The 24,548-nt window shown below is 50.4% G+C and overlaps 1 protein-coding gene across 2 annotated transcripts in view; it reads right to left on the bottom strand.

Annotated features, from left to right (window-relative positions):
• Positions 1-270: 270 nt before the first annotated feature.
• Positions 271-24,548, bottom strand: part of ADPRM (ADP-ribose/CDP-alcohol diphosphatase, manganese dependent) — a 273,505-nt gene continuing 249,227 nt past the window's right edge. For both annotated transcript variants that reach the window (XM_085616748.1, XM_085616747.1), the window contains exon 5: positions 271-687. In XM_085616748.1, the coding sequence (XP_085472874.1) occupies positions 392-687 (296 nt within the window). In that variant the 3' untranslated portion in view covers positions 271-391. The remainder of the gene's footprint in view (positions 688-24,548) is intronic.

The raw sequence follows: 24,548 nt of genomic DNA, 5'->3' as shown, positions 1-24,548 counted from the left end.
GAGATAATTAGAAAAGTTGGAAAAACACGCCCCCGAATCCGAAAAGGACGGGGCCTGTTCGGAGTGACGGACCTCTTCTCCAATGGCTGGCCAGCATTCAAGAGGCCAGCCAATGGAGAACAGGGGAGAAGAGGGGCGGGTTCAAGCCCCTCTTCTCCAAGTCATTAAATCTCGGACCGAGACTGCGCAAGCGCAGCCTTCGAGCCGAGACCTAAAGAAGTAACTGCCTTGAAAATAGCTGATTTTCTTGTTCCAATTGAACAGCCCATGTGTGTGTAAAATAACACTGCAGACTCGCCATTCATGTAATTGGCAATTTCTCACTACATTTCAGTTTCAAAGCGCACAATGCCCGATTTTCCGTTGTATTAACGTTTGTTTATGCAAACAATTATTCTTTTCGGTAGTGCATAATTCGATCCGAAACAGAACCTCTGCCTTTTAAAATTATGCTTCCTTCATATACTTGCACCGTTCCAAAGGCATGGCTTCCAGGTGGAGTTTCAATTATTCCCGGCACAGTAATATGGTGAATTCCGTGAGCGTCCAAGCAATAGCCGCCATCATGATCATGTCCCGCTATGTAACACACCACGCATGTGTGGGATTGTAAAAGAGAAAGAATTTCCTTATAATTCCAAGCCAGGCAAATAGTGTCAGTGGAATCTGGATGGATAGGAAGATGACCTGCAACAAAGATTTAAAAAAAAGCCATTAGACTTCTGTCATTGTAAAGGCAGACGCACCTCCACATCAATTAAAATCTAGAATAGTTTAACATATTTTTGGACTGCCTGAATGTTTTAAGTGAGAATATACAAGACTTTTCTAAAGGCGTTTCTTTCAGTCTTTCATTTTTTCTGCACGCCACCATGGCTAGAGTACTATCAAATTACATCTTTAGAGTCAACATCATCATCAAAAGAGCTTTATTCAGTTTGCCAAGAACCATCAAAGCATACAATATAACACAGGTAAAAATATGAAATTATTTTCATACAATATATATTAAAAATTGCCGTCATTATTCCTTGCAGCTAGTTATCCATTTTAATCAACCGGGGTTTAAAAAACATAATGTCTAAAATAACAGCTGATATATTAAAACATGTATTCATTTGTCTACAGTAAGGCCAATAACAAATACAAATATTGTAAAAAGCCAAAGTATTAAGGACTCAACAGTACTCTATTAAAACCGTAATAGATCACTAATCTAGCTTTATGCAGTGCAAAAGTGCTAGGTGAAGGCAAAGAAAAAAGCAAGAACAAGAAAAGTGTACAAATTAGGTTCTGGTAGTTCATAGCCAGTGCAAGAGCAATTGACTATTTTAATCTGATAGGATCTAAAAATAATTTCTAAGATATCAGTTAGTATATGAAAAGATGTACTCTTCTTCATAGCTGAAGTGCAATCTTTGAATGCTTGAACCAAACATGTAGTAACAATTGACTGACAGAATAAAAATTTGGCCCTGAAGTGTCAGTTTTTAAACTTCTAATCGCGACTAAATAGCGAGTAACCCTCAGGTTTAGGCCACTTCCTGCAGGGGCCACGGTATTCTGGGCAGAAGAACAAAACATGTTTCTCCAACTCAGAGCCCAGCCTGCAGGCAGGGCACTTATCTGAATCTAGATCTTTGACCTATTTGTTACAAAAAAAAATTAATGGTAACTGCCCAGGCGAAATCGTACATACAAGCTTATTTGCCAAAGATGGTGTGATCATATCTAAAAATAATTTTAACTTTGGAACTTGGCTTAAAATCGAAAAACTGATCGGTCAGACATTCTTAAGTTACCCTTGTGGTATATAGATCATACACAATACCCAATACCTACTACCTTTAAGCACGGTGGCAGGGTGTATGATGCTGCACCAACTACCAGTGTTTGTTATAGTCAATTCAAACAATACTTCATATGATACCTAACGACCAATGCCCACCTCCCGAAACCTGTCACCGACTCAGGTTTCAAATACATCCAGAACACACACAATATGAGAGAGGCATCGTTATTGACAATACGTTTTTTTCGGGTTCAAATCCCACAAATGATGGAGGTCGGTGATGACAGAAAAGGCCAGTCTTTCAACTAGTTGATTCTAAAGATTTATTTTATTCACAATTAACTACACAGCAACCAACACGTTTCACCCTTGCGGGCTTCTTCAGGGCTAGCAATTATGTTCACACCGTTGACAAAGATCTCATAAAAGTAATGGCCCAATCCAGTCGGCACTTAAGAACCTCTTAAATTTCGGTCGTTGAGTCTTAGAAAGTGTATCCAATATATGTTGGTCCGTAATAACTTGTCCCCTTCAGGGACATAAGTGTGTTGCATGTTTAATCGCCAGCCTCTTCATGCGGCCATCATTTGTGGGATTTGAACCCAAATCTTTTTTTGGGGGCAATAACGATGCCTCTCTCATATTATGTGTGTTCACAATACCCAATACCTTGTTTTTAGAACAGCAGCCTCTATCTTGCATATTTTCTTGGGGTTGTCCCACAGCCTACATAGCCCGAGTTTCCTACACCCAGTGGAGACAAATTTCAGTCAAGGGATTTTTGAAGCACTGCTCAGCTTGATCAAGTTCCCCAATGAGTATCAATACTCTATTAACTCAGGAGTAGACCACATAAGTATCCAATACATCAGGGGGTTTAGTTATGCCAGATCTCCAATTCCTTTGTTGCCTAAGGAAAAAACAAGTGGGATAAGGGGGGTGCTGGTCGGGACCGAGATAAGAGATATGACAAAATTATTCTCGTCTAGTGCCAGCTTCGGGGTATCAATGTATCCCCAAACTTCGGCTCTGAAGAGTGCAGTACTTTGGGTCTTAGCACAGAATACCTCCAGGGCCATGGTTATTGATCTAGACTGGGTCTGCTTGTGTAGTCGCAGTATAGCTTTGGATCTCTGCACTAAAAGCAAAGAGCTTTTGCCGAGTTGAGATTCCCAGAAAAGCTTGTCTGTGAGTTTAACACCCAGGTAATCAAAGCATAAAACTCTATCTAGAGGCTCATTAGCAATTTTGGCTGTACTGTCTATAATTTTATCCTTTCCAAATATCAGATTTTTGGTTTTTGTTGCATTTAGTTCTAAATCCCTGGAAGCACAGAAAACCAGAAATAGGTCTATTCGATTTTGGAGACCTGTGGGAGTCTTCGAGATAAGTAGTGAATCATCTGTGAAGAGCAATATCCGAATCTTTTTGCCATTTATGACAGAGGAGTCATTTCCGTAATTTGCAAGTTCCTTGGCCACATCGTTTATATACAGGGTGAACAAGGTAGATGCAAGGGCGCATCCTTGATGTACCAGGAGTAGGATAGGAATTCTGTTGGTCTCTTTAGAGTCACCTTACCAACATTGTCCTTATGTCCCTCTACGAGCCACTGTTTTTTGCTGTGTTTATTATGAATCCCTCAGTTGTACTTAAAAATTATGAACTGGGCCTGTGAAATGCATTTGTTTTAATGTACGTCTCAAATCTGTTAGATTTTGGGTTAGCCCTTGTTATATAACTGTGGATGTACAATATATATCATATTAATCACTTGTGGGTAAAATCAAAATGAAGATGTTATTGACATTTAAGTGCTCTGAAAAGTCATCACACAAATCAAAAAACGTGAGGGAGTGACGTGTGTTTCCAGAAGCAAGAACAGGCAGGGTGAGCCCCGGATTGGTCAGGACGGTGTTCGGGGTGCTCTTGCTGTTGGAGTGGAGGATGACAAGGATGGAAAGGTCTGGTTGAGGTGCAAAGTTATTTTAGATTGTGCTAATGTTGCTGGAGAAGTAGTAGAAGAGTTGAGTGCAGAGTTCCTGTGATGGTTGTGGAGCTGGCAGCAGGGAATGTGAATGCCTTCACTATGGCAAACATTTCTTAGGAGGTATTGTGGCTGGTTTTAAACCATTCTGTGGGGCCGAGTGTCTGGTGATTCTGAGTCACTGGAGGTAGATTTGGAGAGCTGATCTGCAGGTATCTCTGTTGCGGATGTCGTGAGTGTGGCACCATCTGCCTTCCAGTAGTTTGCAGTGCTGTTTAGTGAGCCAGAGGTCTTCCGAGTACCAGATAGCTTGTGCCTTGAGGTGAGAGATGGGGGAGGTTTTGAGTGGAGCAACTGAATCTGCGCGGGAGGTGATCCAGGTGCTGATTTCTTGATGCAGTGTGTGAGGTCATTGTGGTGACGTGGGCCTCGTGACTAGAGCTTGGTGATCCAGATTTCTGAGGAAATTTAGCTCCAGTTGCATCAGAATGCCTTGATGTGTTGGGTTCTGGACTGGTTGGGCAGACTCAGATTGAAGCATACGAGGGATTAGTTGATCCAGGTGAGGGGGAAGGGTTGATCCATGGTGATGATGTGGTTGATGGGGAACATGAGATTGAGGGGGTGACCGGCAAATCGGGTGGGGTTGTTTACTCGTTTGGTGATAACCCAGTGTGCTTAGGCCTTTTTAGAGGTTGGAGATGTTGGGTTTGTTGAGGTCTTCCAGGAGAAACTTGAGATCTCCCAGGTGGTGCTGAAGTTGGTTCTGGGGCCACAGCGTGAAGGTACTGAGCTTGAAGACCAAGTGTTTTAAGTAGTCTCCGGAGTCAGCCGAAGTGAAGGAGCAGTTGATGTTCTCTCTGGAGATGATGGCAACGCTTTCTCTCGCGTCGCTGATTCTATTTTGTCTTGCGATATTGTAGATGGGCAAAATTGCCACTGCAAGGTCTGGCGTGGATGTTGGGTTAAACCAGGTCTCAGTGAAGGAGAGTATTTGAGGAGAAAGGTCATGTAGGGGCTCCCAAACTTCTATGGTGTGCCAGGTTATGGAAGGGTGAGTGTTTTGCGTGTTGTCTATCAGGCTGTGGTTGTGTATGTGGTGTGCCGTGGGGGAGCAAGTCTGGGATGGCGGATGGATCAGTAGGACTGGGAGTCTGGGGGCGTGGGTTTATGTGTGCGTCAAAGGAAGTGTTGCGGGTTCGGGAGAGGAGGAAGGGGGCGCAGTGGTTGTGAGTGGTGGGATATGGGTGCAGGAATCTGGGGTGTGGGTTGGGAGACGAGCAGAAGGAGGTGAGAAGGGTGGAAAAGGCACAGGAGAAGCTGCCAGAAGTGCAGGAGAAGCTACCTTCTGTGTGGTGGGGGATGCTCGGGTACAGGCCTGGGATGGGATGGGCGACAAGGGTTTATAACGAGGAGGTCTTCTGCCACGTAGTGTCCTGGGCAGCGATGAATGAGTATCAGATCAGGGGTCCTAGAGCTGAGCGTGGCCAGATGCATACAGGCTTGCATATGGCACGCCCCCTGCCTGCAGCTGCCATTAAGAAAGTCCGGTGGGAGGAGATTCAGGTTGCGGTGGGTGGGTCTAAGTGAACATGGTGTGCAGGAAAGGAAAGATGGGCGGGAGCATGAGCAAGCGGTGGGAAATGGGACGCGAGAGCACAGGTAAGAAAGCAGACTTAAATGAGAGTGAAAGAAGCGAAAAAAGCAAAGCAGCAAAGCGAACACGAGAAAGATGGGCAATAGCTGAAAAGACTAAAGAGTGAAAAAGCAGAGACAAAACGCAAGCAAGAGCGAAAGAAGAGAAGTGAGCAAGAGTGCTAAAGAATGGGAAAGAGTGGAAAAGGGTTAACCGGGGCAAAAGTGCAGAGATTGAAAAGGGTGAGAACATTAGGGAAGAGCGCTAAAGAGTGAGAAAACGTGAATAGCAGGCAAAAACAGAATAAAGAGATGTACAGTGGAAATAAAGGCAAAAGTGAAACAAGCATTAAAAATGCAATAGGTCTCGCCTTTCATTAAGTTAAAGCCATTTGCTTTGCTATACAATACCATTAGCAAAGCAAATGGCTTTAACTTAATCAAAGGAGAGACCTATTGCATTTTCAATGCTTGTTCTATTCGTGTAACTCTCCCATGTCCTCTTCCCCTACAATCCTTGCCAAACATCCCTTTTACCTGCAACTGCGACTATCCTTAGTGAGGGCTGAGCAACCTTAATCTCCTCTGTAAAGCCCCGTCCACCAGGTAGCACCCCTTGTCGTCCATCTGCTCTACGGAGCTAGTTGTTTCTTTACATCAGAGCTCTTGCCTCCTCCTACTCCACTTCTTTTAGTTGCACCCACCTTCTTATCCCACGCCAGTGTGACTGCGCTTTGGGATCAAATGGATTTCGTCCTTATCTTTCATGCACCTGTCTAATGTTCCTCCTATCGTAGCTGTGCTGGCAGCTTTTGCACCCTCCTCCTTGCCCTGACTTCTTCAGATGACGTGGGTCTGTGCTATGCATGCCCACCTCTTCCAAATTTGGCTGCATTCAATTCTGCCTTCATCACTGGGGCGCACAGCTGTGGTGTGTCAGCAGTGAAGTGCACTGCAGTGGTGTGTCAGCAGCAGTGGTGTGTCAGCAGTGGTGTGTCAGCAGTGGTGTGTCAGCAGTGAAGTACACAGCAGTGGTGTGTCAGCAGTGAGGCACACAGCAGTGGTGTGTCAGCAGTGGTGTGTCAGCAGTGAGACGCACAGCAGTGGCATGTCAGACATGAGGCGCACAGCAGTGGTGTCAGCAGTGGCATGTAAGCAGTGGTGTGTCAGCAGTGAAGTGCACAGCAGTGGTGTGTCAACAGTAAGGTGCACAACAGTGGCGTGTCAGCAGTGAGACACACAGCAGTGGCGTGTCAGCAGTGGCGTGTCAGCAGTGGTGTGTCAGCAGTGAGGTGCACAACAGTGGTGTGTCAGCAGTGGGATGCACAGAAGGGGTGTATCAGCATTGTGGGGCCCAGCAGTGGCTTGCTAGCAGTGAGGCGCATAGCAGTAGCGTGTAAGCAGTGAGGCACACAGCAGTGGTGTGTCAGCAGTAGTCTGTCATCACCAGGGCGTAAAGCAGAGGTCTATCATCATTAGGGTGCACAGCTGTGGCCTGTCATCAGGGCGCACAGCTGTAGCCTGTCATCATTGGGGTTCACAGCTGTGGTCCCTCATAATTGTGGGGCTCAGCAGTGGCATGTCAGCACTGGGGCGCACAGAAATTGTCTGTCATCATTGGAAAGCACAGCAGTGGTGTGTCATTAGTGGTCTGTCATTAGTGGGGTGCACAGCTGTGGTCTGTCATCATTGTGGTGCCCAGAAGTGGTGTGTCAACAGTGGCGTGTCAGCAGTGAGGTGCACAACAATGGCGTGTCAGCAGTGAGGCGCACAACTGTGGCGTGTCAGCAGTGGGGTGCACGGAAGGGTTGTGTCAACAGTGGCATGTCAGCACTGGGGTGCACAGAAGGGGTGTGCTAACGGTGGTGTGTCAGCAGTGGGATGTACAGCAGTGGTGTGTCAGCAGTGAGGCACACAGCAGTGACATGTCAGAAGTGAGGCACACAGCAGTGGTGTATTAGCAGTGGCATGTAAGCAGTGGTGTGTCAGCAGTGAAGTGCACAGCAGTGGTGTGTCAGCAGTGAGGTGCACAACAGTGGCGTTTCAGCAGTGGTGTGTCAGCAGTGAGGCACACAGCAGTTGTTTGACAGCAGTGAGACACACAGCAGTGGTGTGTCAGCAGTGAAGTGCACAGCAGTGGTGTGTCAGCAGTCAGGTGCACAACAGTGGCGTGTCAGCAGTGGGATGCACAGAAGGGGTGTGTCAGCATTGTGGGGCCCAGCAGTGGCTTGCTAGCAGTGAGGTGCATAGCAGTGGCATGTAAGCAGTGAGGCACACAGCAGTGGTGTGTCAGCAGTGGCATTCCAGCAGTGGTGTGTCAGCAGTGAAGTGCACAGCAGTGGGGTGTCAGCAGTGAGGCCCACAGCAGTGGTGTGTCTGCAGAGGTGTGTCAGCAGTGAGGTACACAGCAGTGGTGTGTCAGCAGTGGCCTGTCAGCACTGGTGTGTCAGCAGTGTTGTGAATAGCAGTGGCATGTCAGCAATGAGGCACACAGCAGTGGTGTGTCAGCAGTGATTAGTCAGCAGTGGCGTGTCAGCAGTGGCGTGTCAGCAGTGGCGTGTCAGAAGTGAGGCACACAGCAGTGGCATGTCAGCAGTGGTGTGTCAGCAGTGGCGTGTCAACAGTGGTGTGTCAGCAGTGAGGCACACAGAAGTGGTGTGTCAGCAGTAGTGTGCCAGCAGTGGCGTGTCAGCAGTGGTGAGTCAGCAGTGAGGCACACAGCAGTGGTGTGTCAGCAGTAGCATGTCAGCAGTGGTATGTCAGCAGTGAAGTGCACAGAAGTGGTGTGTCAACAGTGAGGCACAAAGCAGTCGCATGTCAGCAGTGAGGTGCACAACAGTGGAGTGTCAGCAGTGGGGTGCACAGATGCGGACAGCAGTGATGCATCAGCAGTGGTGTGTCAGCAGCGATGTGTCAGCAGTGGTGTATCAGCAGTGATGTGTCAGCAGTGGTGTGTCAGCAGTGGTGTGTCAGAAGTGACGTGTCAGCAGCGGTGTGTCAGCAGCGGCGTGACAGCAGCGGCGTGTCAGCAGTGGTGTGTCAGCAGCTTGTCAGCAGCGGCGTGTCAGCAGCGGGGTGTCAGCAGCGGGGTGTCAGCAGCGGGGTGTCAGCAGTGGTGTGTCCGCAGCATTGTGTCAGCAGTGGTGTGTCAGCAGTGGTGAGTCAGCAATGGAGTGCCAGCAGCGGTGTGTCAGCAGTGGTGTGTCAGCAGTGGAGTCAGCAGTGGCGTGTCAGCAGCGATGTGTCAGCAGTGGTGTCAGCAGCGGTGTGTAAGCAGTGCTGTCAGCAGCGGCGAGTCAGCAGTGGTGTGTCAGCAGCGGCATCAGCAGCGATGTCTCAGCAGCGATGTGTCAGCAGTGGGTTGTCAGCAGTGGTGTGTCAGCAGCGGCGTGTCAGCAGCGGCATAAGTAGTGATGTATCAACAGTGGTGTGTTAGCAGCGTCAGCAGCGGTGTCAGCAGTGGCGTGTCAGCAGCGGCGTGTCAGCAGCGACGTGTCAGCAGCGGCATGTCACCAGTGGTGTGTCAGCAGCTGCGTGCCAGCAGCTGCGTGTCAGCAGCTGCGTGTCAACAGCGATGTGTCAGCAAGGTCGTGTCAGCAGCGATGTGTCAGCAGTGGTGTCAGAAGTGGTGACAGCAATGGTGTGTCAGCAGTGGTGTGTCAGCAGCGATGTGTCAGCAGCGATGTGTCAGCAGTGGACTGTCAGCAGTGAATTGTCAGCAGTGGTGTCTGCAGCGGCGTATCAGCAGCGGCGTGTCAGCAGTGGTGTCAGCAGCAGTGGTGTCAGCAGCAGCGTGTCAGCAGTGGTGTGTCAGCAGCGGTGTGTCAGCAGCTGTGTCAGCAGCTGTGTCAGCAGCGGTTCATCAGCAGTGATGTGTCAGCAGTGGTGTCAGCAGCGATGTGTCAGCAGCGATGTGTCAGCAGCGATGTCAGCAGCAGCTGTGTGTCAGCAGTTGTGTTCCAGCAGTGGTGTGTCTGCAGTGGTGTGTCAGCAGCGGCGTGTCAGCAACAGCAGCGTGTCAGCAGCGGCGTGTCAGCAGTGATGTATCAGCAGTGGTGTGTCAGCAGGGTCGTGTCAGCAGCGGTGTGTCAGCAGTGGTATCAGCAGTGGTGACAGCAATGGTGTGTCAGCAGGGCATGGTGTGAACGGGTCAGTGGCGTTTCATCAGGATTAAATAAGAGTGAAAGGTTGTGCACGGTGAAGACGGGGGTGCCAGAGATTGGAAGGGTAACCCACGTCTAAAGGAGGTTGAGAGAGGTACGGGGCTGCGGGGTACAGTGACCTAGTCAGCAAAGACAGAAAGAGCGTACCAAGCTAGTGTAACCCTCGTGTATCTGAACGGGGGCTTCCTAGGTTTTGCCGAGGCTGCCTGCGCCCTATTTGGGTTGCGTCGAGGGCCGGCTCAGTCAGCACCTACCCTCTGCCAGCGGCTGCCTGGAGATGTGTGAGGGCTAACTAGAGGCTACATAGAGTCCTCCCCTTCGGGATTGGATCCTTGAGACTGGGGAAATTTCTCTCTGCCTCTTTTCATCTCCCTTCTACCCCCCTTCCCCCCTCTATACTCTCTCTTCTCTTTCTGCTTGTGTTGAGCAGGTGATCGTTATTTTTGTTTCACCGCCAACAGGGAACAATGTCCTCATTGATTTAACAGTGGTGTGTCAGCAGCGATGTGTCAGCAGCAATGTGTCAGCAGTGGTGTGTCAGCAGCAATGTGTCAGCAGTGGTGTGTCAGCAGCGGCGTGTCAGCAGCGACGTGTCAGCAGTGGTGTCAGCAGTGGTGGCAGCAGCTGCATGCCAGCAGCTGCGTGTCAGCAGCGATGTGTCAGCAGCTGCGTGTCAGCAGCTGCGTGTCAACAGCGATGTGTCAGCAGGGTCGTGTCAGCAGCGGTGTGTCAGCAGTGGTGTCGGCAGTGGTGACAGCAATGGTGTGTCAGCAGTGGTGTGTCAGCAGCGGCATCAGCAGCAATGTGTCAGCAGCAGTGTCAGCAGCGATCTGTCAGCAGTGATGTGTCAGCAGTGGTGTGTCAGCAGTGGATTGTCAGCAGTGGATTGTCAGCAGTGGTGTCTGCAGCGGCGTATCAGCAGCTGCGTGTCAGCAGTGGTGTGTCAGCTGTGGTGTGTCAGCAGTGGTGTCAGCAGTGGTGTGTCAGCAGCAGTGTGTCAGCAGTGGTGTCAGCAGCGGTTCATCAGCAGCTGTGTCAGCAGTGATGTGTCAGCAGTGGTGTCAGCAGCGGTTCATCAGCAGCTGTGTCAGCAGTGATGTGTCAGCAGTTGTGTGTCAGCAGTTGTGTGCCAGCAGTGGTGTGCCAGCAGTGCTGTGCCAGCACTGGTGTGCCAGCAGCGGCATGTCAGCAGCGGCGTGTCAGCAGCGGCGTGTCAGCAGCGGCGTGTCAACAGCGGCGTGTCAGCAGAGGTGTGTCAACAGCAGTGTGTCAGCAGCAGCGTGTCAGCAGTGGCGTGTCAGCAGTGATGTGTCAGCTGCGACGTCAGCAGCAATGTGTCAGCAGTGGTGTGTCAGCAGTGGTGTTTCAGCAGTGGTGTCAGCAGTGGTGTGTCAGCAGTGGTGTCAGACGCGGCGTCAGCAGTGGTGTGTCAGCAGTGGTGTCAGCAGCGGTGTCAGCAGCGGCGTCAGCAGCAGCGTGTCAGCAGTGGTGTGTCAGCAGTGGTGTGTCAGTAGCAGTGGTGTCAGCACCAATGTGTCAACAGTGGTGTGTCAGCAGCGATGTGTCAGCAGCGATGTGTCAGCAGTGGCATGTCAGCAGCGGAGTGTCAGCAGCGGCATATCAGCAGCAGCGTGTCAGCAGCGGCATATCAGCAGCAGCGTGTCAGCAGCGGCGTGTCAGCAGCGGCGTGTCAGCAGCGGCATGTCAGCAGCAGCGTGTCAGCAGTGGCGTCAGCAGCGACGTCAGCAGCGGTGTCTCGGCAGTGATGTGTCAGCAGTGGTATGTCAGCAGCAATGTGTCAGCAGCGATGTGTCAGCAGTGGCATGTCAGCAGTGGTGTGTCAGCAGTGGTGTGTCAGCAGTGGCATGTCAGCAGTGGTGTGTCAGCAGCGGCATCAGCAGCGATGTGTCAGCAATGATGTGTCAGCAGTGGTGTGTCAGCAGTGGTATGTCAGCAGTGGTGTGTCAGCAGCGGTGTCAGCAGTGATGTGTCAGCAGCCGTGTGTCAGCAGCGGCGTGTCAGCAGCGGCGTGTCAGCAGTGGTGTGTTAGCAGCGGCATGTCAGTTGCAATTTGTCAGCTGCAATGTGTCAGTAGTGGTGTGTCAGCAGTGGCGTGTCAGCAGCGGCGTGTCAGCAGTAGTGTCAGCAGTTGCGTGTCAGCAGTGTTGTGTCAGCAGCGGCGTGTCAGCAGTATTGTGTCAGCAGTGGCGTGTCAGCAGTGGTGTCTGCAGCGGCATGTCAGCAGTGGCGTGTCAACAGTGGCGTGTCAACAGTGGTGTCTGCAGCGGCATGTCAGCAGTGGTGTGTCAGCAGTGGTGTGTCAGCAGTGGCATGTCAGCAGCGGCATGTCAGCAGCGGCATGTCAGCAGCGGCGTGTCAGCAATGATGTATCAGCAGTGGTGTGTCAGCAGCGGCGTGTCAGCAGTGGTGTGTCAGCAGCGGCGTGTCAGCAGCGATGTGTCAGCAGTGGTGTGTCAGCAGTGGTGTCTGCAGCGGCGTATCAGCAGCGGCGTGTCAGCAGTTGTGTGTCAGCAGTGGTGTGTCAGGAGCAGTGTGTCAGCAGTGGTGTGTCAGCAGCGGCGTGTCAGCAGCGATGTGTCAGCAGCAGCATGTCAGCAGTGGCGTCAGCAGCGACATCAGCAGCGGTGTCTTGGCAGTGATGTGTCAGCAGTGGTGTGTCAGCAGCAATGTGTCAGCAGCGATGTGTCAGCAGTGGCATGTCGGCAGCGGCGTGTCAGCAGTGGTGTGTCAGCGGTGGTGTGTCAGCAGTGGCGTGTCAGCAGTGGCATGTCAGCAGTGGTGTGTCAGCAGCGGCATCAGCAGCGATGTGTCAGCAGCGATGTGTCAGCAGTGGTGTGTCAGCAGTGGTATGTCAGCAGTGGTGTGTCAGCAGCGCTGTCAGCAGTGATGTGTCAGCAGCCGTGTGTCAGCAGTGGCGTGTCAGCAGTGGCGTGTCAGCAGCGGTGTGTCAGCAGCGGCGTGTCAGCAGCGGCGTGTCAGCAGTGGTGTGTTAGCAGCGACGTGTCAGTTGCAATTTGTCAGCAGCAATGTGTCAGTAGTGGTGTGTCAGCAGTGGCGTGTCAGCAGTGGCGTGTCAGCAGTAGTGTCAGCAGTGGCGTGTCAGCAGTGTTGTGTCAGCAGCGGCGTGTCAGCAGTGTTGTGTCAGCAGTGGTGTGTCAGCAGTGGTGTCAGCAGTGGCGTGTCAACAGTGGTGTCTGCAGCGGCATGTCAGCAGTGGTGTGTCAGCAGTGGTGTGTCAGCAGCGGCATGTCAGCAGCGGCGTGTCAGCAATGATGTATCAGCAGTGGTGTGTCAGCAGCGGTGTGTCAGCAGTGGCGTGTCAGCAGCGGCGTGTCAGCAGCGATGTGTCAGCAGTGGTGTGTCAGCAGTGGTGTCTGCAGCGGCGTATCAGCAGCGGCGTGTCAGCAGCGGTGTGTCAGCAGTGGTGTGTCAGCAGCAGTGTCTCAGCAGCGGTGTGTCAGCAGCGGCGTGTCAGCAGCGATGTGTCAGCAGCGATGTGTCAGCAGTGGTGTTTCAGCAGTGGTGTCTGCAGCGGCATAGCAGCGGCGTGTCAGCAGTGGTGTGTCAAAAGTGATGTGTCAACAGCGGTGTGTCAGCAGCGATGTGTCAGCAGTGGCGTGTCAGCAGTGGTGTGTCAGCAGTGGTGTGTCAGCAGTGGTGTGTCAGCAGCGTCATGTCAGCAGTGGTGTGCCAGCAGTGGTGTGTCAGTAGTGGTGTGTCAGCAGTGATGTGTCAGCAGTGATGTGCCAGTAGTGGGTTGTCAGCTGTGGTGTCAGCAGCGGTGTCAGCAGTGGTGCATCAGTATCTGTGTGTCAGCAGCGATGTGTCAGCAGTTGTGTGCCAACAGTGGTGTGTCAGTAGCGGCGTGTCAGCAGCGGCGTGTCAGCAGTGGTGTGTCAGCTGCAACGTCAGCAGCGATGTGTCAGCAGTGGTGTGTTAGCAGTGATGTTTCAGCAGTGGTGTCAGCCGCGGCGTGTCAGCAGTTTTGTCAGCAGCGGCGTCAGCAGCGGTGTCTCGCAGCAGTGGTGAGTCAGCAGTGGTGTGTCAGCAGTGGTGTCAGCAGCGATGTGTCAGCAGCTGCGTGTCAGCAGCAATGTGTCAGCACCAGCGTGTCAGCAGCGATGTATCAACAGTGGTGTGTTAGCAGCGATGTGTCAGTAGCGGCGTGTCAGCAGTGGTGTGTCAGCAGTGGTGTGACAGCAGTGGTGTCAGCAGTGGCGTGTCAGCAGAGGCATGTCAGCAGTGGTGTTTCAGCAGCGGTGTCAGCAGCGGTGTGTCAGCAGTGGTGTGTCAGCAGCGGTGTGTCAGCAGCGGTGTGTCAGCAGCGATGTGTCAGAAGTGGCGTGTCAGCAGTGGTGTGTCAGCAGTGATGTGTCAGCAGTGGCATGTCAGCAGTGGCGTGTCAGCAGTAGAGTGTCAGCAGCGATGTGTCAGCAGCAATGCGTCAGCCGCAATGTGTCAGCAGTGGTGTGTCAGCAGTGGTGTGTCAGCAGTGGTGTGTCAGCAGTGGCGTGTCAGCAGCGGCGTGTCGACAGCAGCGTGTCAGCAGTGTTGTGTCAGCAGCGGTATGTCAGCAGTGGTGTGTCAGCAGTAGAGTGTCAGCAGTGATGTGTCAGCAGCAATGTGTCAGCCGCAATGTGTCAGCAGTGGTGTGTCAGCTGTGGTGTGTCAGCAGTGGTGTGTCAGCAGTGGTGTGTCAGCAGTGGTGTGTCAGCAGTGGCGTGTCGGCAGCGGCGTGTCAGCAGTGTTGTGTCAGCAGCGGCGTGTCAGCAGTGGTGTCAGCAGTGGCCTGTCAGCACTGGTGTGTCAGCAGTGTTGTGAATAGCAGTGGCATGTCAGCAGTGAGGCACACAGCAGTGTTGTGTCAGCAGCGGCATGTCAGCAGTGGTGTGTCAGCAGTAGAGTGTCAGCAGCGATGTGTCAGCAGCAATGTGTCAGCCGCAATGTGTCAGCAGTGGTGTGTCAGCTGTGGTGTGTCAGCAGTGGTGTGTCAGCAGTGGTGTGTCAGCAGTGGCGTGTCAGCAGCGGCGTGTCAGCAGTGTTGTGTCAGCAGCGGCGTGTCAGCAGTGGTGTCAGCAGTGGCCTGTCAGCACTGGTGTGTCAGCAGTGTTGTGAATAGCAGTGGCATGTCAGCAGTGAGGCACACAGCAGTGGTGTGTCAGCAGTGGTTAGTCATCAGTGGCGTGTCAGCAGTGGCGTGTCAGCAGTGGCGTGTCAGAAGTGAGGCACACAGCAGTGGCGTGTCAGCAGTGGCGTGTCAGCAGTGGTGTGTCAGCAGTGGTGTGTCAACAGTGGTGTGTCAGCAGTGAGGCACACAGCAGTGGAGTGCACAGCAGTGGTGTGTCAGCAGTGAAGTGCACAGCAGTGGTGTGTCAGCAGTGAGGCACACAGAAGTGGTGTGTCAGCAGTGGTGTGCCAGCAGTGGCGTGTCAGCAGTGGTGAGTCAGCAGTGAGGCACACAGCAGTGGTGTGTCAGCAGTGGTATGTCAGCAGTGAAGTGCACAGAAGTGGTGTGTCAACAGTGAGGCACAAAGCAGTGGCGTGTCAGTAGTGAGGTGCACAAGAGTGGAGTGTCAGCAGTGGGGTGCACAGATGCGGACAGCAGTGATGCATCAGCAGTGGTGTGTCAGCAGCGATGTGTCAGCAGTGGTGTGTCAGAAGTGATGGGTCAGCAGCGGTGTGTCAGCAGCCGCGTGACAGCAGCGGCGTGTCAGCAGTGGTCTGTCAGCGGCTTGTCAGCAGCGGCGTGTCAGCAGCGGGGTGTCAGCAGCGAGGTGTCAGCAGCGGGGTGTCAGCAGCGGGGTGTCAGCAGCGGGGTGTCAGCAGTGGTGTGTCAGCAGCGTTGTGTCAGCAGTGGTGTGTCAGCAGTGATGTGTCAGTAGTGTTGTGTCAGTAGTGGTGTGTCAGCAGTGGTGTGTCAGCAGTGGTGAGTCAGCAATGGAGTGCCAGCAGCGGTGTGTCAGCAGTGGTGTGTCAGCAGTGGAGTCAGCAGTGGCGTGTCAGCAGCGATGTGTCAGCAGTGGTGTCAGCAGCAGTGTGTAAGCAGTGCTGTCAGCAGCGGCAAGTCAGCAGTGGTGTGTCAGCAGCGGCATCAGCAGCGATGTCTCAGCAGCGATGTGTCAGCAGTGGGTTGTCAGCAGTGGTGTGTCAGCAGCGGCATGTCAGCAGCGGCGTAAGAAGTGATGTATCAGCAGTGGTGTGTTAGCAGCAGCGTCAGCAGTGGCGTGTCAGCAGCGGAGTGTCAGCAGCGGCGTGTCAGCAGCGACGTGTCAGCAGCGACGTGTCAGCAGTGGTGTGTCAGCAGTGGTGAGTCAGCAATGGAGTGTCAGCAGTGGTGTGTCAGCAGTGGAGTTGATGAGTACAGGCCCCAGCTAGGCCCGCAGGACACAAGGGTTCGCTCTCCTGCAATGGAATCTATAATGAAGTTGGCACGGAAACTGCAAAGTACAAAGACAATGTTTATTAACCCTTAAGGGTGGTCCTACAATCCATACAATACTCTTCAGTATTGCATAGAGTAGCACACAGAACTTGCATACACGGTCCCCTTTTATACACAACAGAGGGGCTCATAAGTGGGAGGGTACGACATGAGACGAGGAATGTTACCTTTTATGGACATTTGCAATACAAGATCGATATGTGGGCGGAGCTGACATACTCCTTGAGCCCGCGAAAACATGGTCAAGCAAGGACTAACTGATAACAGATGTGGTCAAGTCTGGGCATGCGCCAGACGGACAAAGGAACTATTTATAGACTGTTACTAGGCAGATTACAAGAGCAACTAACACAAAGATAAGACTCTCCTCGTGTTGAGCACGTGGAGACATGACAATACAAAATGGAGTCCAGACTTCAGTCAACATAACAAAAGGAACATGTGTAAGGGAGGAGAATTCATGTCTTTAGTAAATGCTTAATCACATCGAAGTTGCAATTTACAACAGACGACCCTTTCAGCATTTACTGAAGACATCCGGCTTGTTAGAATAATCATCATATATATCAATTATCATCATCTCTTCTACTTCCTTAGCTAGACGTTTCTGATAAGTGACATTGGCAATAGCTTTCTTATCGGGGATACAAAATGATACACATACGGAACAGAGCAAAGGACCACATTGAATACAGATACAGCAAGAAAACAAAACTGCTATAATTATGCAGAGACCAGTCAAAACCTTCCAACCCCAAGCAGTGATCAATGCCCAAAACCATCCAGAAAAGGACCAAGTGCCATTTTCTGTATGGATTTCAGCTGCAATTTTATGCAACCTGTTAATTGCAACTACTTCCGATAATTTTACAAGCTCCACCTCGATCAGCTAACATAACGTCTAACACCATACGATTCTGCAATGCAACAATTCTGGTAATCTGTAATTCTTCCGTAAGATTCCCAAGAGCAGCAGCGGTTTGGTTTATCACAGCCTCTACCACTCGTGTTAATCTTCGAATTTTCCTACTATTTAGGGCAGCTCCAACGAAGAAAAACAATCCTAGATTGAAGTCGATATACTGCTGTAAACTGGTGTCAGTTTGATCCACATCATCAATTGATAAAGTACGTTTATACCTATTTACAGTCACATTATTCAACAACTTTAAATCCTTATGATAGGATGCAGGTGCCAGAAATACAGGAGGTAACAAAAATGATACATAACATACTCCAGACCAACCGGCTGGCAAACGATAATAACCCTTAGTTCCACACACGAAGTACGTATTATGGGATGCTAAAAAAGTACTGTTATTCAATCCATCGATGTTTAATATGGTAATACAATCGCTAACACCGACGGGAATATAACCCACACTTTGGACACACAGGTCCGCTTGAGCTTGTGCCACTTGAATCACAAATTTATCTCTTCCCACAGTGTCTCTGGTGTTCGTAAAAACATGTGGAATCGATTCATTGTCTGGTCGATACTCTTCCCATTCCCAAATTGTCCCATTCGCTTGCGGATATCCATCTTTATCCTGATGACATTCTTTATTGAGTCTGAAGAGTAATCGTCCCACTGTGGGTTTCCGAGTGGCAAAAAGCAAAGTGTACCATGCTCTACAAGAGCCATTATGAGAGAAAGGAAGAGGTATGAATGGCGTTCCTCCCTTCTTCTGATGAGCTGGCATCATACCACATATCCAACAGTTCGTAGCATTGGTGGCAACATGGGTATGATGTAACATCTGGATGAAAGTGTTATTCAAATAGGACTGACGATGCTTCAATTCTTGATACGGAAGGGTATAGAAATAGTGCTCCGCAGGCACTGGAGTGGTCAACACAAGCAACTCTCGGGCAGGAGTCACATCCTCCACAAACCATCTGGTTATCCCAACAATAGCTACTGTGAGCATAAAACCTGTTGCACAAAGGATCTTCTTTTTCTCCATATCAAAATAGAAAATCAATATCTTCCTGAAACTAAAGGTTTGTCAGAACTCTTCCCCTTGGGCAGCGGTCGATTTCTTCACCAACGGGCCAAGACGGGTGTCACTACACTAATGCAGGGCTGATCCCCCCCCCTTGCCTCACTGGCTCTCCGTTTCACTAACCCAAGGGCCGTTCTGACAACATGTCCCGATACTGAAGGATTCACTTTCTTGGCCTCAGATGATATCGCCTTCCTCCAGGAGTCGCGTGGTCCGGAAAGAGCTCCTCAGCGTCGTTCGATTCCCCAGCACGGCCTTTCTCTGTGGTCAGAATCTCTCGTTGATCGGTCAATACAGCGGGCTCCACCAATCCGGGCGGTACTTTGCGGCAGTGCAGGGAATGGATCCAATTCTTTCTGTTGGAAACTCGCACAGCCGTCCTCGTTGCCAGTAAGACTTGCTCAGGGCCAACCCATCTCGGCTCCAGGCTGTTCGTCCTGTCGAAGATTTTCAACATGACATAGTCTCCAGGCCGGAGACTATGTCCTTCGCCGGTGGACCGATCAGGGAGCGCCTCCCGGACCTGTTGATGAATGGAAACCAAGTTATCCGTTAACTGTGCCAAATAATCATTCATCATTACGCAAGGTACATCATACACAGTCTTAGGTTTTGGCGGACCCCAAACATTCATTGGACGTCCAAAGACAATCTCATATGGTGTAAGACCGATTCGAGAGTGCGGTACCGACCTAATTGACAACAATGCCAGCGGTAAAGCGTCTGGCCAAGTCAAAGACGTTGAAGCTTGAATTTTAGCGATCTTGAGCTTCAGTGTACCATTATACTTCTCGACTAGTCCTGCAGATTGAGGGCGGAATACTGCATGGAACTTCTGGGTGATGCCTAGACCCTTCAGAACATACTTTATAACGTCCGCTATAAAGTGGGGCCCGTTATCACTCCACAGAAGTCTACAAACGCCATATCGAGGGAAGAACTCCTTCAACAGCATCTTAGCGGTAGTCATTGCAGTATTGTCTTTCGTAGGGTAGGCCTCAACCCATTTGCTAAAGGCACACACCACTACTAGAACATACTTCAAATTGTTACAACGCTCGAGCTGAATGTAATCCATCTGTAAAACCTCAAAGGGTGCAGTGGGCGTTACGAACCCTCCTGCTGGGGTCCGAGTCCCCTTTCCTGGGTTGTACCTCAGGCAGATCATACAGGTCTGTACCACCCTCTTTGCCGTGCTAGCAATCTCTGGATGCTCCCAGACTTGGGTAAGCAATTTTACAATTGCGGAAGCTCCAACATGTGCTAGCCCATGTGCCATCTGAACCATAGGTTGTACAAAAGCTGTGGGTAATTTCCATCGATCCATCTGCTTATTTCTCCAGCAACCCTCATCATCCAATTCTCCCTCACTGGACCATTGCTCCCGTTCTTTATCAGAAGCGGTCCTCTGTATTTCTCGCACTTCTTCCTTCGCATCATGCCATCTTTCTACTTGCGACTTTACTACATACATGGCAGTAGCACCGGGCTGCATCGCAGTCTCCCGCGCCACTCGGTCTGCTAACGCATTCCCTTCTCCAACTTTATCGACTACTTTCCTATGGGCGCTACATTTAATGATAGCAATTTTCTTCGGATATGTCAATGCAGTTAAAAGATTATGAACTAACTCCCCATGCATTATTTGTACTCCATGCGACGTTAAGAACCCTCTTTCCTTCCAGAGCAGGCCGAAATCGTGCGCTACTCCGAAGGCATAGCGGCTATCTGTATAAACATTCACACACAATCCTGTACTGAGCTCACATGCTCGTGTTAATGCTATCAGTTCCGCTGCTTGAGCTGATTTCTGTGGTATGCGTGCTGTCTCCACTATTGTTTGCAATGTGGTAATCGCATACGCTGCTGAAGTCGTACCATCTGGTAGCTTCAGGCATGACCCATCCACCCACAGTTCTCCATCTACATCTGAAAAGGGCGTATCCTGGAGATCAATACGACCCTTTGTTTGTTCCTCGGTCATGAGGATACAATCATGTGCTTCTCGTGCCTCAGACCGAGTCTCGGGGTATGGCAACAATGTGGCAGGATTTAACGTCACGCACCTCTTCAACGTGATATGAGGAGCCAAAAGCGTCAGCTCATATCCCGTTAAACGGGCACTGGTCAAATGCTGCGTCTTTGTCTGATTAAGCAGGGCATCAACAGCATGGGGGACTAATACCAACAGCTTATGAGATAACACAATTCCCTCGCTCTGGCGTATTGACACAGCTGTCGCCGCAACCGAGCGAAAACAACCAGGCAATGCCCGGGCAACAGGATCAAGTACAGCCGAAAAATATGCACAAGGGCGCTGCTTATCGCCGTGCATCTGCACTAAAACTGATAATGCACATCCATCTTTCTCATGCACATACAACGAAAAAGGCTTGGTATAATCAGGTGTCCCTAATACTGGTGCTGAACAGAGGGCCTGTCGCAGTTTCTGAAAGGCAGTGTCACACTCATTCGTCCAGGGGAGCGGGATAGGTGTATCTTTTGTCAAAAGGGCTAACAATGGCTTGGCTATATACGAAAACCCTAATATCCACTGCCTACAAAATGAAACAAGACCCAAAAATGCGCGCACGTCCTTCGGCGTCGGTGTATCCAGAATCACTTGAACACGGTCTGGTGTGAGTGCACGTCCCTCCTTAGACAAAAGGTGACCTAGATAAGTCACCTTTGGTCTACAAAATTGCAACTTTTTCTGAGAGACCTTGTGATTGTGGGATGCCAAAAAGGAAAGCAAAGACAACGTACTCGTTTCACACAACTCCGGGGTGTCAGCCGCCAGCAAGATGTCATCGACAATGACCCTCGGGCAGAACAAAGGAGTCCAATTGTCTTTTCAAGGCTTGACTGTAGATGCTAGGGCTTTCCGTATAGCCCTGGGGAATTCTACAATCGGTAAGACCTATTATTGAGAGTGAAACCAAAAAGGTATCGACTATCGGGATGAATGGGAATTGAAAAGAAGGCATTTTTCAAATCAATAACAGAAAACGTGGTCGCCGTAGGCGGGACCAAAGTAAGCAACGTCGTGATATCCGAAACCTCTGGGTACTGGGGTATCACGATCTTGTTTACTTCTCTCAAATCAATGATAAACCGGTAGACTTTAGCATCCGTATCCTTTTTCAGAATGGGTAGAATCGGGCTATTACAAACATTATAGGGAACTTCTTCCACCACTCCCACCTTAATCAAATCCTGCACAATCTGTATAAGAGCCTCTTCCCCCTCCTGCGAAATACGATACTGTGGAAGGCGTGGTAACACCGCCCCCTCCTGGACACTAATGTGAACAGGCGGAATCACCATCTGTCCCACATCAGTATCCGAAGTGGCCCACAGAGCACGGGGGAGGGCAGCTAACACAGCATCTTCTGTAGCCACACACATCCGTTCAGACAGGGGGTAATTGTCATTCAATATCACCCGCACTCCAGCAGGGGAACACCGGATCGTAGCTCTGAAGTGCTTCAGCATATCAAGGCCCATAATATTATCCGGCGTGCTCGGAGCTAACAAAAACGGACAGGGTGCAGAAAAGGAATTAACCCGAAATGCAAGGGGCTGCGAAAGAGGGCTTCGGGAGAGTGTTCCATCAAACCCTACCGATGTAACCATTAAGCCAGATGGGGGAGCCCTCGGAACCAATTGTTTAGACAGCGCACTACGAGTCGCTCCTGTGTCCACTAGAAACTGATCAGTGGAGCCCAAAACCTCAGCTGATACGTAAGGACCCCTCTGATCAACTGGCACCTCAACTGATTCTAACCCCCATCCAACGCATTCCTATGCATGCTGAGAATCATGATACCCAGACCGGTCAATTCCCGACACTTGATACTGATTTTGTCGATCAAAAACATTAGACCTATCTCGTTGCTGCCCAGCAAGGTCAAAACGAGCGTGATCAGTAGAATTCCCTCTAAAATTCGAGAAACCCCCTCTACCTCTGGGGCCACTCTGAGTGTGTCCCTGACCGTGCCCCTGCCGTGAAGCATGCAACGCTGGGCATTCTCTGGCCCAGTGTCCCGATTGCTTACAATACGCACATTGATTCCTATTCAGATCAGATCGGCCCGAGGGAGGACCATAAAATCCTCCCCTACCTCTATTTACACCCCGTCGGGGCGGACCATATACTTGTGCTAACATCACCTTCGTTTTTAAATCCTTCGATTTCTTTTCCTCCTGCCCCTTCGCTTCTAGCTCCTGGCGCTCATAGTACTGAGCTATAGTCAGAAGGGCTGTCGGGGTCGTAGTGGACCAAGAACTTTCACTCGCTTTGAGGCGAGCCGCAATTGGCGGTAATAAATTCGCCACATATTTGTCAGCAAAAAGGTGCCGACCCGTATCATCCGTAAGAGACTGACCACTAAAATCATGGAACGTCTCCTCAAAGCGCGTAAAGAAATCTGCAACTGATTCATCGGCTTTCTGCTTACACGAGGCTAGCATATTCCAGTCAATCTTTTTAGGGGGAATGATGGTCTTCAACTTAGTCAAAATAGCAGCGGGGAGATCTAAAATAATCTGAGGTGGTTTCTGCGCGGGCTTTCTCTCCCTATCCTCATCCTCAAGTTCAGACCATCGAGCCTTAAAAGTGGCAACATCATCTACCTTCCGCACGGATCGCCACATATCTGGTGGTAGAATAAGCCCAAAGAACAAATCTATATCCGCTAAGGTCATAATACAAGAATTCAAGGCCCCCTCGACTTCTTCGTAAAAGGCCGCTGGATTCTTGCGGGGATCAGGCAACGCATTCTTTAATGCCATGACGTCAGCCCTGTGCCAGGGAGTATAAACCCAATTATACACAAAATATCCCTTAGCATCGGCGGAGGTAATTTGATATTTTTGGGTATTTGTAGAGCGCAGACATACGCTCCGGAAGGAGCATCTTGGCGCTAAGTTAGCAAGCAGCGGGTACATATGAGATGGTACGTGGTGAGGAGACTAAAGCTAGATAGCTGCCAATACAGAGGTATCTGATTGTTGGTAAACCCAGGTCTTTAGGAGTTTTCTAAAGGTGCTCTCCTTGTCGGTGAATCTAAGATTGACAGGTAGATTGTTCCATGCCCTAGCTGCCAGGACGGTGAAGGTCCTCCCCCCCCTGGTTTTGTATTTGAATCTTGGAATGGTAATAAGATTTGTACCAGATGATCTCAGATCTCGCGAAGGGTTGTAGCGTATGAAGCGCTTTGCAAAGTAATGGGGCCCTGAGTTTTTCATAGTTTTAAAAACAGTAAGGAGAAGTTTAAAAAGAATCCTTTTGTGTAACGGTAGCCAATGGAGAGTGTTCAACGCCGTTGAAGCTGATGACCTTCTAGGAAGTCCCAACACCAATCTGGCGGCTGCATGTTGTGTGCTCTGCAGCTTTTTAAGGGTGGACTTTTTTACTCCCGCCATTAAACCATTACAATAATCAAGTCGGGAGAGTATTAGAGCTACCGCGACTGATTTTCGGGCTGCAATGGGGAGGAAGTCAAAGAATTTTTTCAAAGACTTAATGAGTCCAAAACAGCGGCCAGCAGTGATCCTGACGTGGTCATCGAAAGAGAGGAATGAATCGAATTGCACGCCCAGGTTCCGCGCTGAATGTACAGCGCTAGGTGGAGCCTCAGATCCTGTGGGCCACCAGTCCTTCGGGCAGAAGGATATATCTTTGCTCAGCAGTATGATTTCGGTCTTGGCACTATTGCATCTTAGATGATTGTTGTTAAGCCACTGGAAGACATCGGAAAGACAATTTTGGAAACGCAGATCTGCGCTCGTACACTTTTTGTCGATCGTAACGACAAGTTGTGTGTCGTCAGCGTTTGACGTGACGAGGATCCCATGGGATTCTATCACAGCGAGGAGGGGGGCCATATAGATATTAAAAAAGAGGGGACTTAATATGGACCCCTGGGGCACTCCTGATGTTATGTGTTTCTCGCTGGATAGATAGGGACCCAAGGACACAGTTTGGGACCTATTAGATAGGAAAGATTTAACCCATGCCAAAGCTGTGTCTGTCACGCCGATCTCTCGCAGTCTGTTGATCAGGATGACATGCGAGATAGTGTCGAACGCTGCTGTTAGGTCAAGCAGGATGAGGATGGCCTGCCTGCCCTCATCCTGCAGGAACTTGATAGAATCAGCTAGTTCGATCAGAGCTGTTTCTGTGGAGTGACCAGATCGAAATCCCGACTGCTGCGAATGCAGGATGTTACCAGTCTCTACAAAGGTTTTCAACTCTTCATATACCAGCTGTTCCGTGATTTTACCAAGGACAGGTAGTAATGAGATGGGGCGCATATTGGTAAGATCAGTGGGGGATTTGTTTGGCTTCTTCATCAGAGGCTTCACAATAGCCTTCTTCCAGTCATTGGGCACCATCCCGGAGTCGAGAGATTCATTTATGATGGTGTTAATATAGGGATTCACTGTATCAATCAAATGGTGCAGGATGCTAGGTGGACAGGAGTCAGTGGGGGCTCCT

This window comes from Triturus cristatus, chromosome 7 (genome assembly GCF_964204655.1).
Source record: "Triturus cristatus chromosome 7, aTriCri1.1, whole genome shotgun sequence".
NCBI lineage: Eukaryota > Metazoa > Chordata > Amphibia > Caudata > Salamandridae > Triturus > Triturus cristatus.
The sequence above is the reverse complement of the archived record's forward strand: the minus strand, read 5'-3'. Positions and strand labels throughout refer to the sequence as shown.